This window comes from Diuraphis noxia, unplaced genomic scaffold, assembly GCF_037042655.1.
Source record: "Diuraphis noxia isolate RWA-SAM2 unplaced genomic scaffold, SU_Dnox_SAM2 contig0003, whole genome shotgun sequence".
NCBI lineage: Eukaryota > Metazoa > Arthropoda > Insecta > Hemiptera > Aphididae > Diuraphis > Diuraphis noxia.
Window position 1 is genome coordinate 79188417 of NW_028301713.1, and position 13321 is coordinate 79201737.

At 27.4% G+C, this 13321-nt stretch overlaps 2 protein-coding genes across 2 annotated transcripts; both read right to left on the reverse strand.

Annotated features, from left to right (window-relative positions):
* Positions 1-2688: 2688 nt before the first annotated feature.
* LOC149057815 (uncharacterized) lies at positions 2689-3309 on the reverse strand. Its single transcript, XM_089223496.1, has one exon. It carries the CDS (start codon positions 3307-3309, stop codon positions 2689-2691), a length of 621 nt encoding a protein of 206 aa, XP_089079622.1.
* Positions 3310-4987: 1678 nt separating this feature from the next.
* LOC107163300 (cathepsin B-like) lies at positions 4988-8331 on the reverse strand. The gene is made up of 6 exons (XM_015510655.2): positions 8172-8331; positions 6305-6529; positions 6012-6212; positions 5533-5692; positions 5323-5433; positions 4988-5255 (listed from the first exon to the last, which is right to left on the reverse strand). The coding sequence occupies exons 1-6, from the start codon at positions 8292-8294 to the stop codon at positions 5050-5052; spliced, it is 1026 nt and encodes a 341-aa protein (XP_015366141.1). The 5' UTR covers positions 8295-8331; the 3' UTR covers positions 4988-5049.
* Between the last annotated feature and the right edge of the window lie 4990 nt (positions 8332-13321).

Genomic DNA, 13321 nt, shown 5'->3' on the forward strand with positions numbered 1-13321 from the left:
CTTATCTTATACAATTTTGTATTTTTATGATGAAAAAAAAAAATGTTGATAATGTATTTATATATTATAATTATTATCTATTGTAGTACAGGTTATATTATACTTATTATTATTTAAAAAACTAGTTGATTCAAAATTAAAATTTATGAATGAGCAGAATATAATATAGTTAGATCTCATAAATGTTTCTTTCTAATTTGATCCTTGAGATTAAATTGTATACACTCATTGTCGTGTTTAAACTAAAATGTTCTTATAATATTTATTAGACTATATTGTTTTTGACAACTTTGAATAGAAATATTGAATGTATTAAAAACGTTCTTATAGAACAAATATTTGTAGAGAAATTTAAGTTACTTAGGTACCTAATCAATTTATTTACAAGTAACTTAAAAAGGAATATATTTTATAGGAACTGTCAATTTGCTAAAAAAAAATTACGCACATTTAAGCAGTTGTTAATGTAATATATACATCACTTATATAACTAATATTTTAGTTGATACATATTTTTGTATTATGTTTGCATACTATGATAGACATTTAAACGATAAATTGATAGATTTATTATTTATATTAATTAATTCAAAGTAGTTCAAAATGTATATAGTTTGGTTCTTATATACAATATAATTCATAATACATTTTATGAATGTTGGAGAAGGAACGGATTAATGGAACGAGTTCTTTTTTTAGGTACAAAATTTGTATCTGCTTCGTTTAAAAATAAAGAAACAAAAAAATGAACAAATTTTAGATTCGGAGCGGAGCAATGAATATATTGATTTTATAATGATATGTGTTTATTTTTTTTTTTTTGTGTCTGTGTACGTGATATGTTGTCTAAATAATGATTCTGTAATGATATAAACGTTATGATATGGCTTGGTGGGGCGCGGTCGTACGCTCAATCTACGGGAACGCACTGAGGAGCGTACGTACCGGCCGCAGTTGCTAGCTCCTGGATGGATGACCACCCGCGATTTTTAGCAAAATATCCTTGCCACACATACACAAACACGTGTTACAACCCTACCCACATAAAAATCTACACACAAATATACAAAAATAATCCCTACCGTACCACACCCCACACCCAATGTCCTATGTTGCCGGATAGGTTAGGTTCTCTTTAATAAAAAAAAAAAAGTTATGATATATCATTATTTAGATTTATACGTGGCCTGTATAGTAAATATCTTTACAGCTGTAAATACATAAATTATTTAGTATCTATTACAACAATAATGACACACGAATCAGTAACACCGAAATCTGCAAATTTGATTACAAAGGCAGCATATCAACATCTATAAAAACCTACACGACAATATTAAAACCACGCTCAGATGGCCCAGTCAGCTCAGCCGCTCATAATAAATTAAATTTACTGTAACTATTTCTCCCGATTCAAATACAATATTTTAACATACCTTTTCCTATTCTGGTTATTAAATATCTACTATTTCAAGTCATACATAATACAATTTTCTATAAGCCACAAGTTATTCGAAAGGTAAGTGAAAAATATAAATAGTTAATATTCTCCGTACATTAATTCATTTGGAAGGAAAAGCTATAGTACCCATCCCTCATAATTAACGGGACCATACGTCCCGCTTTGGGCGGGACAGTCCCTCTTTCGAGATAAGTGTCCCACTGTCTCCAAAGCGGTGGAGTACGATTGCGCGCGTTTTACCTTTTTGGGCATACGATTGCGCGCGGTGCCGGAATAGCAAAGAACATGCTTTTGACTATTCAAAAGCGTACGATTGTGCGTGAAATTGGATGCGACGTTGCCAATTTATTATTAAAATTTAAAATAATAATTATTATTAAAAAAATTATAAAAAAATTTGTTATTTGTCGTATATGTTGTTATTGTATTTATTTATAATAACATTATAAACGTGGCATCACGTGTCAATGAATCAGTCAAAAATAGTACAAAAGTTACAAATAGTACAAATAGTTACAAAAAATAACAGATACTTTATATTTACCCTTAGTCTACCTAAAAAGTTCAGATATTTACCATGCACCTATAATATGTATATTTGGCAAATAATTTAGCACGCGCAATCGTACACCTAAAAAGGTACCGTTGATAAGGACCGCGCGCAATCGTATTGCAGACCTCCAAAGAATCTAAAAATGTCCTGCTTTCAGAAAAGTCTTGTGGTTGGTATTTATTGATCACATATTACAATCATACATTTATAATACTGTACCTATAAAGCTTATACCTACATATTTTTTATTTATTTTTTATTTGAATTAGGCCTCTGCAACTATGGCCATTGGCAACAATTTGTTTAACTCTAAATTATTTACAATAAGTTACATAATTATTAAATTCTATTAATAAGGTTAGACTTGGTAATAAAGGTTATTATTTGTCTTATATTGTCTGGGTGGAGGGCTTCTGACAGGATGTTTGAGATACCTGCTTCCCGTCTATCCATTTCGTAAACCTACATATTTTACATATACTGTAAAACACTAAAACCTATAGTCCATAGATTTTTTTTTTTTTTTTTTTTTATTGATCGCAAAAAATAACATCGACAACAAAGGCCATTAGTTACAAAGAGGTTCTTATACTAATTAAGTGCTGATAATAATAATAATTTTTTTTTTTATATAAGATTGAAAAGTTTTGTTTGTTTAATAAACATAATTAAATCAATGTTTTTTTTTATGGTTGGGTCCAAGTGAGTCGTCTAGGTTGTAGGATATCTTGTGCTCGGCCCGTTCTTGATTGAACATTAAACAGTCGGTTATTAAGTGTTTGACTGTTAACAAGGTTCCGCAGGTTTGACAGATGGGGGGATCCTCTCTTGTCATCAGGAAGCCGTGAGTAATTCTGGTGTGACCAGTACGGAGTCTGTTGAGAACCGTATCTTCTTTACAGTTGAGGTAAGGATTAGTCCAACGATTTATGTCTCTTTTTATTTCATTTAATTTTGTGTTTTGTATGTTCCATATTTTTTGCCATTTATATTTTGAACGTTCATTTATGAGATTTTTCGCGTCGTCGTATGACATTTTATTAATTAAGACGGTTTCTTTGTTGTTGATGGCAATTGCGGCGTGTTCATCGGCTATTTCATTGCCTATTATACCCGAGTGTCCAGGTATCCACATGATGACGATATTTTTACCCAGACTGGAAGCTAGGTTGAGGTTGTTCAGAATTTTGGATGCAATATCACCGGGATTGAAAAGGTTCTGCAGACTTCTTATAGTGCTCAATGAATCGCTGAGAATGATGAATTTCGAATGAGCTTCTTGTAATAAGTCCATAGATTGTTGGGAGTCTATTATGATTTATATATTATCCGCGTTTTTCTGTTGTCATTTTTTTATAGAAACAATTAATAATGTTTTTTTTAAATAAAAAAATCGTTATTTTATGTAAAATTATATGGTTTTCTTATTAAAATACACAGGTGTCCCGTTTTGAAGGAAAAAATTATGGTCACGTTACCCATAATATATCTTATGAAGTGATGAGTTAAAGATACAGAATAAAAGTAAACATTTAAAATACAATCTCATACCATAATTTTATATCATATTTTTAACTCATTACACTTCGATTTTCAACTTTAGTAGCTTTTTAATTGTGGAAATAAATCTAGTTAGTGCGTAGAGCGTAGTTAGAGTTCAACAGATTCCCAGTAGTTTTCAAAAGCAACGGGGAAAACGGAAATTTTTACTCAAATTTGGTTTTTGACAAAAATCGATTTTGAATATTGGTCCAATTCTAAAACAAATTACCTTAGATACCTGAAATGTACACCATATGTTTATTTTATTAATTCCTATACTTGACAAATTTTTCAAAATATTTCAACTATTTTTAAGTTATTTATAATGTCTACAGGAAAGTCTAGTTAAATTTTTATAACATTGCATAATATTCACTCTGACTCGATTTCTCTTGTTTCAAAATTCTTATTTCGTTGTTATTCAATTGGAGGGATTTTGTCGTTAACTTACGAAACCTATGAAATTTACATTTTTAATATCAAAAATATTTTTATATCTAGGGCTAGAATTTATATGCAATAAAAAATTGTAAAATATGCATTTTATTTACCAAAATATGCAAAAATATGCAAAAACAATTTTTTATTATTATTTATTATAATTCATAATTTATTATTATTACTTATTAATAGCTCATATTATTACATTAAATATTAGTTTAATTATACGTAACTTGGCACTTTCACTTTGAACTTTCAGCATACTGGACACTGTTATTAAAACCATTCAAATTATTAAGTATAAACGTCCGCACATTTACGCAACACACGACGTACTAATACAATTATTCTGTACTGTCTGTATAACAATGTGTAAGTAATTCTACCAGTCGTCCGATCAACGATAAGGTAATGAATGGATATTATCCGAACTAAGATAAAATAGGTAGTATTTATGCTATCAATTTACGAAAATTTAACGGATAAACCAAAAACTGTCAGTTTCATGAAGTATCATTTAAAATTAACAATAACTAATCAAAATTAAAAAATGTTAGTTAAAAAATATCGAATTCTAAAAAAAAAATCTATGAATATGCAATTATATGCAATATGTCCAAAATATGCAAAAAAAAAAATGGTCCTATTTAAACGAGAATAAGCCAAATCATGGACATATCTGACAACCAATCAATTTGGACTTAAGGAAAAAAACATGCAAATGAATATAAATCCTAGCCTTATTATATCTCTTCTATAGTTCAGACTACTTTATACTTTGCTATTTTGTTATTATAGTTATTATTTGTTTGTATTATATTATTTTTTTATATCATTTGATTTACTTCGTTCTAATATATAATACCATTTGTAATGATTAAGAGTTACATATCTTTTCATAAGTGTTATTTTTGATGAAATTAATATGAAATTGTTTGTTATATAGTATATTACTAATAACATATTGGTACGAATTTGGAAATCCAATATATTTTAAATTTGCTAGTATTTCTAGTTTATTATTTCATAAGCGACAACTATTACATTTACGTTATAATACTGGATTTCCGCTTATAAAATAGTCTTCAAACAAACATTCATTGTAACCACGACGAATTTTGAAAAATCCTTTGTCACCCCAAGAAGTGCCCCATGAATTGGCAGCTAACCAATATTGAACGCCTCTGTTAACACCCCATCCAATGACCTTTACTGTAATCTGACCAAGAAGTTTACCAGTTACATGTTGATAAATTCCTGAAAATAAAAGATTTAAATTATTAGATGGATATTTGGATACATTAATTTTAATTTTATTTTATACCTGACTTGTATGTTAGGAAATCTTCATATACTCGCATTATAGCAGTTGCAGGCCCGTGTTTTTTCAATTCATTCCTAATCATTCCCGGACAGTTCCAATTAATTCGAATTCCTAATAAAAATATTTAAATATTTCCAGAAAAAATATTAGGTAGTTAAGATATTAATACATTTTTACTGTCCAATTTCAAAGAGTTTTCTAACAACCTACCTTTTGAAATGTCTTTTAAGAAGGGCTTTGAATAATGTGGATTGTAGCAATTTAAGTTGCATTTTGGTGTCCCTGCTTTGTATTTGCCACACATGTATAATGGACTTCTTTCATCCATAACCGTATGGTTACATGGTGGTATCAACCATGGTTGACAGCCCTATAACGGTGTATTTTTTTAAACTTAATTATTTAGATTTTTAAATTATGATCTATATTTTAATAGTAGCAGAGGTAATGAAAACATATTGGATTCCTTTAATAATGGTTAAATGAATGGAACTTTAAAATTTTTTAATTTTAAAAAAGGGAGAATAAGAAAACGTGTGATATATCATTTATTATTCCAATATCAAGTTGACACGATATGTGAAAATGATTGCTGAGTGAATGAGTGAAATAAATATATGCAATTATTGTTTTTCAAATTTATTTCGTGTCTTTAATATTGAAAATAGATTAAGAGAAATTCAAATTACTTCTTTGCTACCGTAATCGCCTCCTGTGACCAATCCTTTTTTCATCCAATATTGCCACGCGATTCCGGAATAGCCACCATTGCATCCGTCACCACAGTCATCACAACATGACAAAATTTTTTGTGGAGAATAAAACGCCGTTATATTTTTTTTCGACTTGATACATATGCGGTCGTTAATAGCCGAAGTGACGGAAATTGCCTGAAAAAATACATAATTCACCATACACAAGTTTTGATAACATATTTTTACGACATTTAATGATACCGTAATCAGATAAACCAAATACACACCCAGTCGGCAGCGCAGTTTCCTTGGTTCCATATGTGAGCAATAGAAGGACATTCAAACCACTTATTTCTGGCGTCGAATGTTTCCGGCATATCGTTTGATTCATCATCCGTAACGTAATTATTGTCCTTATGACCGATAATATCAATATCTTTATCATTTTTTTGAAAGCCCCAAGTTCCAACTATGTTTTTGTAATCAGACGTACTAAGATGGTTAATTCTAGCCTACACATAAAAATGCATATTAGATGATCCGCAAGCATGTTTAGTCCAGTCCATAGTCGTAGTCAGGGGAAGGGTTAAGAGGTTGTAACCCCCTCCCCCCATTGGCTGTGTTTATTTTTGCCATTATAATACTAATATTTCATATATTATATTAGAATACAAAATATTTCAATATTGCTAAAACATGTCACATGTCAGTAATCTTGATTATAACTCAAATCACAGAATAACCACAGAAGTGCCACTTCGCCAACATACAATGAATTTATGTTTTCTATAATATACTTTCTTATATTTTTACGATAATTTGATTAGTTATTCACACGACCGTGATAAAAAAGATTTGTAGTATGGTACATTAGTTACTTGGGCCTATAACTTACACAGTTATACCAATGAGTAACATGTCCTTATTTAATATGAAGTACCTAATGTTTATGAGCTTACTGTTAAAAAGATGCCATCGCACTATCTGTATTTTTTCTCTGGTCCTCACGCCACATAGACAAATTTATTTACGCAGAATCATTTATTTTATGTTTTGAGTAATCTTAGGGTAAAATTGCTTATAATGAAAGCGATAGAGAATAATATTTTTGAGTGTATAGAATATCGATTTGTCAAAATATTGTAGAAAAGCAATTAAAACATAATTTAAATTTACGAAATTTTTAATTTTTAAAGTCGAATACAAAGTCAAACAACGAAAAAAACAACAAAAAAACTCACGAAAATATAATTATTTATAATTTTTGTAATACTTGATTTTACTCTAAAAATCATAGAATATAAGAAATCGTTTTATCAATGTTATGCATTGATCTGAGAGAAAACAATTATTGCGCTGAAATCCTTTTAATAATTTTTTAAATAATAATTGATATCAAAGATATTATTTACTGATATTTTTTCTCAAAACGCCCCCCCTACCCCCCAAAAAGGATGCAGATGGAAGAATGGTCACAAAAAAATTTTTTTTTAAATGTCTGAGTAATTTGTTGCATGATCTATCAAAAACATGATTTTACAATAATTATAAATAAATGAAGTATTTAATAGAAATTTCCTTCCTCCAAAAAAAAAATCTGGTTACGATATAAATCATTTCAATATAAATTTTACCAAAATCAATTAATACCATATTATATAATAAAATAAATATATAATAGAATATCATATATCATATATGTACAACAGTTATGTATTAAATAAATATTTTGTCATACTTAAGTTAGTTAGGTAAACGTTAGAAATGTTAAGAATTTATAAACTGTAAATTAAAAATTATCATTAATATTTCTAATTATAAAATATTTTGGATAAAGTAAGTCAGTTGAATCAGTTCTGCAGGTTTCGTGATAATTTTTTTTTTATTATGATTTATGATTAATAAGTTCGATTTTTTTTAAATAGCTGAGTCATATAATTTAAGACACAAAGTTAACGATTATCCAAGTTTATTAAAATAAACTTATTTGTAGTATTCTTATCTCCCTCAGAATAATATATGCAGTTTGTGATAAAAAATATATGATATGGTCAATAACTTAGGTATATAAGAATATTATGATAGTTATAAATAGTTCTTAATAGTTTTCTCTTATTTATTTTAATTTATAAAAAAATATAGTATTGAACTTACTTCCCATGGTACGTTAGCACGGTTTACGTGTTCAACGATGTGTTGTAGTTTCAACTTTGCATTACACGACAGCCAAATACTACAAAATAATAGTAACAATAAAATCTTATTATTTCTTAACATGATGATTGAATTCGGTAATTTTGTAAATGAATACTAAAAAAAACAATTCATATTGATATTTATTGTATTATGATGACTGATATTGTAATCTTTTAATATAAACACTTAATTTTAAGTGTTATGTACGTTTTAAATCAGATTTATGTATTTAATTACTTAGGTAATTACCAAATCAATGAAATTATTGGCATTGTGTACTTAAAATATAGGTATTGTTTAAGAGTAAATTGTATATTGTCATATTGTGTAAATAGATTAAATACTTTTTTTATAATATATAGATAAATCTATTTAGATAAAGATATACTAACCTACAAGGTTGGTAGAATATTTCATCATGATAATTTTATGTAAGAGCTTCCTATACTTTTGACATTGTTTTAACATTATGTTTTACTCGTCGTTGAGTAGACCACTATAATAAATGTGTTAAATTTGAACATAATAATAAATAATTAGTGTACTATTGAAAAAGAGTCTAGAAGAGAGATATTTTTTTTGTTTTTTGGAATATTTTAAATTTAAATTTAAATTATTAACTTAATAGGTCGAACTAATTTTTACCAAAACAAAAACAAATATTATGTATTAAGTAATAAATGCTATAAAAAAAGTATCAAATAATAATTACTTCTATTGCTCAGTATTATAAGTCGATTCCGACGTACCGCTAGCACAGTGTGAATATGATTCTGGTATAAATAATTTAAAACGAATCTAAATATTTTTAAATATGTATTATGTAATGTATAACTACATTTAAATTAAATTATCATATTAGCAAAAAATTTCAAGTAGGTGCATAATATTATATTTAAATAGTAATAAAATATTTAAAAAAAATAGTTTTAGTTTATGTCGGTATCTACCCAATTTTGTCAAAATTTGATTTTGAAATAGAAATTTTACGCTCTAAAAGGTCATTTGTCTGATGACAAAAAAAAAAAAAAAAAAAATGAAACACATCAATTCACTCTGCTCAGAATCTAATACATTTAAAACATCGTTAATTTTTGTCAATTATACTAATAAATATCTAGACGCTGTACCTACATTAATAATATATTTAATAAATATTTACCAATTTCATCTAGGTTATATTTTATTGATAATAATAACCCTAAGTAACTTAACCACCAAATTTTAGATTCTGAGCAGAGCGATGAATGTATTGATTTTACCATGATGTGTGTTTTTATTTTATTTTTATTTTTTGTGTCTGTCATCACGGTTTGGGGTAGTAAAAGTGCTTCGATTTTTGACTTCAGTACCTCGTTCGATCAGAAAGTGAATCTAGTTGGTACTTTGGGTGGTCAAAAGTGAAAAATTCTTAATACTTTTCTAAATAATCGTGAAAAACAAACTAAAAATTAAGGGAAGAACGGGAAAGTACACTCAGTTTTCGACAAAATCGATTTTGGTTTTTGATGTAACATTAAAAAAATGACCATTGATACATGAAATTTCCACCGAATGTTTATATAAGTATATTCTATCCACTATGCAATTTTCAAAAATGTTCGACCTAAGTTGAACTTATCATAGGCATTTGAAATTTTCGATCATTATTAGTTTTTTTTAAATTAATATCGATAAAAATTTATTTGTTAGGCAGAAAAGCTTGAAAAATTAATACAAGGCTCTTAACATATTGTTACAATAGCAGTTGAAAAATAAAATAAATTCATAGTCACAATTCTTTTTTATAAGCATTCAAAGTTTGAATTTTGACAAAATACGTAAAAATCACGAAAATTCACAAATTATTTTAAGCTAGAAATTCATAAAAAATTTTCCTTTTATATCTAAGATTTGAAAATTTATTAAAAGATTCCTTACAAGTTTTTAAAACTTTGTCACAAATAAAAAGTCCACCGGAAATTCAAATTAAATTTTTATGAGCATTTGAAATTTAAATTTTTACAACATTGGATTTTCACTTTTAGCGATTTCTTTATTTTGGTGTAACTCTAAAACAAATAACCGCAGATACTTGAAATTTTGACTGAATATTTATATAGGCATTTTCTATATTTAGAAATATTAATATTAATTCAAAATATTTAGATTTGTTTTGAGCTGTTTACTGACATTTTAATTTTTCAACTTTTTTAGTTTTTTTTCCTATAAATATCGATAAAAAATTATTTGTTCGGTAGAAAAGCTTGAAAATTTAATACAAGGCTTCTAACACATTGTAACAATAGCAGTTAATAAAAATTAAAAATACGTAGGCACGATTTTTTTTTATAAGCATTTAAAGTTCAAATTTTGACAAAATACGTAAAAATTACAGCAATGTTCCAATTATCTTAGATAGAAATTTATAAAAGTTTTTTTTTTGAATTCTAAGATTTGAAAATTTAATACAAGGCTCCTAACATATTTTTACAATAGTAGTTGAAAAATAAAAGAAATACAAATTCACAATTTTTTTTTACAATTATTCAAATTTTAATTTTTACAACATACGTAAAAATCACGAAAATTCGCAAATTATTTTAACTGTCTTCACTCAGAATCGTTATTCGTATACAATAATATAATATCATTGGATTCAAATTTAATTCCATCCATTACAGTAAACCACTAGTAACCTACTGTACAGCAGAGGGACATCCACTTTCCCGCTTTTTTGAATTTCAAATTGTATAAGTCATACATTACATTATATTCATAGAAGCTGTGTTGTGCATATTTTATGTTAACCATTATGTAACCTATTTTGTATTTTAAATAACCCTTGGAGATATTGATAGAGAGGTCTACAGTTTTCTACCATCTACCATACTATAATAATAGTAGTCTTAATCGACTTAGAATAGGCAACACAAAATTCACACATGGACACCTTGATCCACCTCCATGTCCAACATACAATGAAAACTATTCCATCAAATATATAATCGTCCACTGCTCGAACTTCAATAAAGCTAGGAAAGACTTCAATATCCCTGACAATCTGTATGAAGCGATTGGTCGACTATTTTCTAACTACCAAATCATAATTTTATATCTTAAAAAAAAATTGAACTGTTCAATAACATATAATAATGTAAAAATGTATTACTTTTGTTAAAGCTAATAACCTATGTAGTCAGATAATAGACAATAAAAAAATTTAAAAAACAGTAGGTAAGAACGGGATTATAAGACTGTTAAAAAAAATATATATATATATAATTAATACATTTTATTTTTACCCATACAGAATCATACTAAAAAAACTGCTATACTTAATATAACGACAAGGTAGATTAAGGTATATGTACTATAAGAGATTTATATTCAATGGTATATCGTAATCTATACTCGTCTGTAATCCTTTTCATAAAATCAAGGAACTTGAGAAATTCCACAGAAAATTAAAATAATAAGTATTAGGTAGATAGCATAATTATAAATAAATAAGAAATTAGAGAATTTTAGTGTATATCTATATCGTAGACCATTTGGAAAATTGGTCTTTTTGCGAAAAGACTAGGCTCTTTGCAATGGGGTAGTCCGTTTGCGAACTACTTTTTTTTCCCATTTGGCCTGCTGTTTTTCAGGTTTATTGCATACGAACTAACAGCGTTTTAAGAACTACAATCATTATAATATGATAATGACCATTTTACTTATTTTACATGTGAAGTTTAGTTCGTTGAGTTTAGAATACTGACTCAAACTATAACCTCCAACTTATAAACTATATCAATGACGTATGTGAACATTCTCGCATGCTACTAATTGAACAATTACCTCACTATAATTATTTTGATTTTTTTTACTAAATATTTTAAGTCACCCACTTCCATAATATCATATTTTTTAATCAGCCTATATTGTTCTTGCCCTGCTCACTGTTTTTTTTTGGTTCCTTGTATTTTAGTGGCTGGGTATTTCAGAAACAGCGTCGGATATTGTTGGAAGTATAGTTTGAGTCAATATTCTAAGTTCAATAAACTAAACTTCACATGTAAAATAAGTAAAATGGCCATTATCATATTATAATGATTGTAGTTCTTAAAACGCTGTTAGTTCGTATGCAATAAACCTGAAAAACAGCAGGCAAAATGGGGAAAAAAAAGTAGTTCGCAAACGGGCTACCCCATTTCAAAGAGCCTAGTCTTTTCGCAAAAAGACTAATTTGCCAAATGGCCTACGACATCTACATATATGATACACATACAAATGGATGTTATTGTTTGTTTGATAACAAAAGATAATACAGGATTTTTTTCAATAAATGTTATATAGATAGATTTCTCGAGACATAGAGGGTGTTTAATGTGTATTTATTTAACTGGAAAAATGGCACGACTAGTTTTTAAATTTTCTTTTGGTATCTCCACTGTTGCATTATTAGTTTTAAAATTTTTATATAATTAACTAATTATTTTAATTTTTATTAGTAAATGGCTTATTTACATACCGGCGTTTAAAATAAAAATCATGCCAATCTATTCGGTAGAACTTCAGATATAGTTGTTTAAAGAAATAAATAATAACCACACACTCCTATTTTGCATTTTCAAAAAGAAATACTTAGCTGACGCCTCATATTTATAAACTCCCTATGAATAAAATTTTAGTCTCATAGCTCAAGTAGTTTTGGAGATTTCGTATAAAGCCAGTGAGTGATTTTCGCATTAATATAATATCGATGGGAATTATTTATATACATAGAAAAAACATTAAAATTTTTACTATTACTATATTAGTATTATACTAATATGTAATTTAACAAAAACTTATAAGCAAAAACCAATTTATAGAAAAATCCATATGAAAAAGGCTTTTCAGCTTTTCCGAAATTTACCAATTTTTCGGTCAACTTTTCTAATATTCTATCTCTGTTAAAATATTTCTTTACAAAATCTGAAAAAAAATTAGTCAAACCAGTTCAGCCCCATCTTCAAGTTATGGGGTCACTAACGAAAGATTGATTTATTTTATTGCCATTAATATTATTGTGTTTAGGAATCCAGACAAACTTAATGTCTTTTTTGATTTTAAATAGTATGTTCAATATTTTTGTTCAT

Coding starts and splice junctions, on each gene's coding strand:
- LOC149057815 (XM_089223496.1), bottom strand. CDS start 3,309: ATGGACTTATTACAAGAAGCTCATTCGAAATTCATCATTCTCAGCGAT.
- LOC107163300 (XM_015510655.2), bottom strand. CDS start 8,294: ATGTTAAGAAATAATAAGATTTTATTGTTACTATTATTTTGTAGTATT. Junction 6,530..8,171: donor GTGCTAACGTACCATGGGAA/GTAAGTTCAATA, acceptor TTTTATGTGTAG/GCTAGAATTAACCATCTTAG. Junction 5,434..5,532: donor CTTAAAAGACATTTCAAAAG/GTAGGTTGTTAG, acceptor TATTTTTATTAG/GAATTCGAATTAATTGGAAC.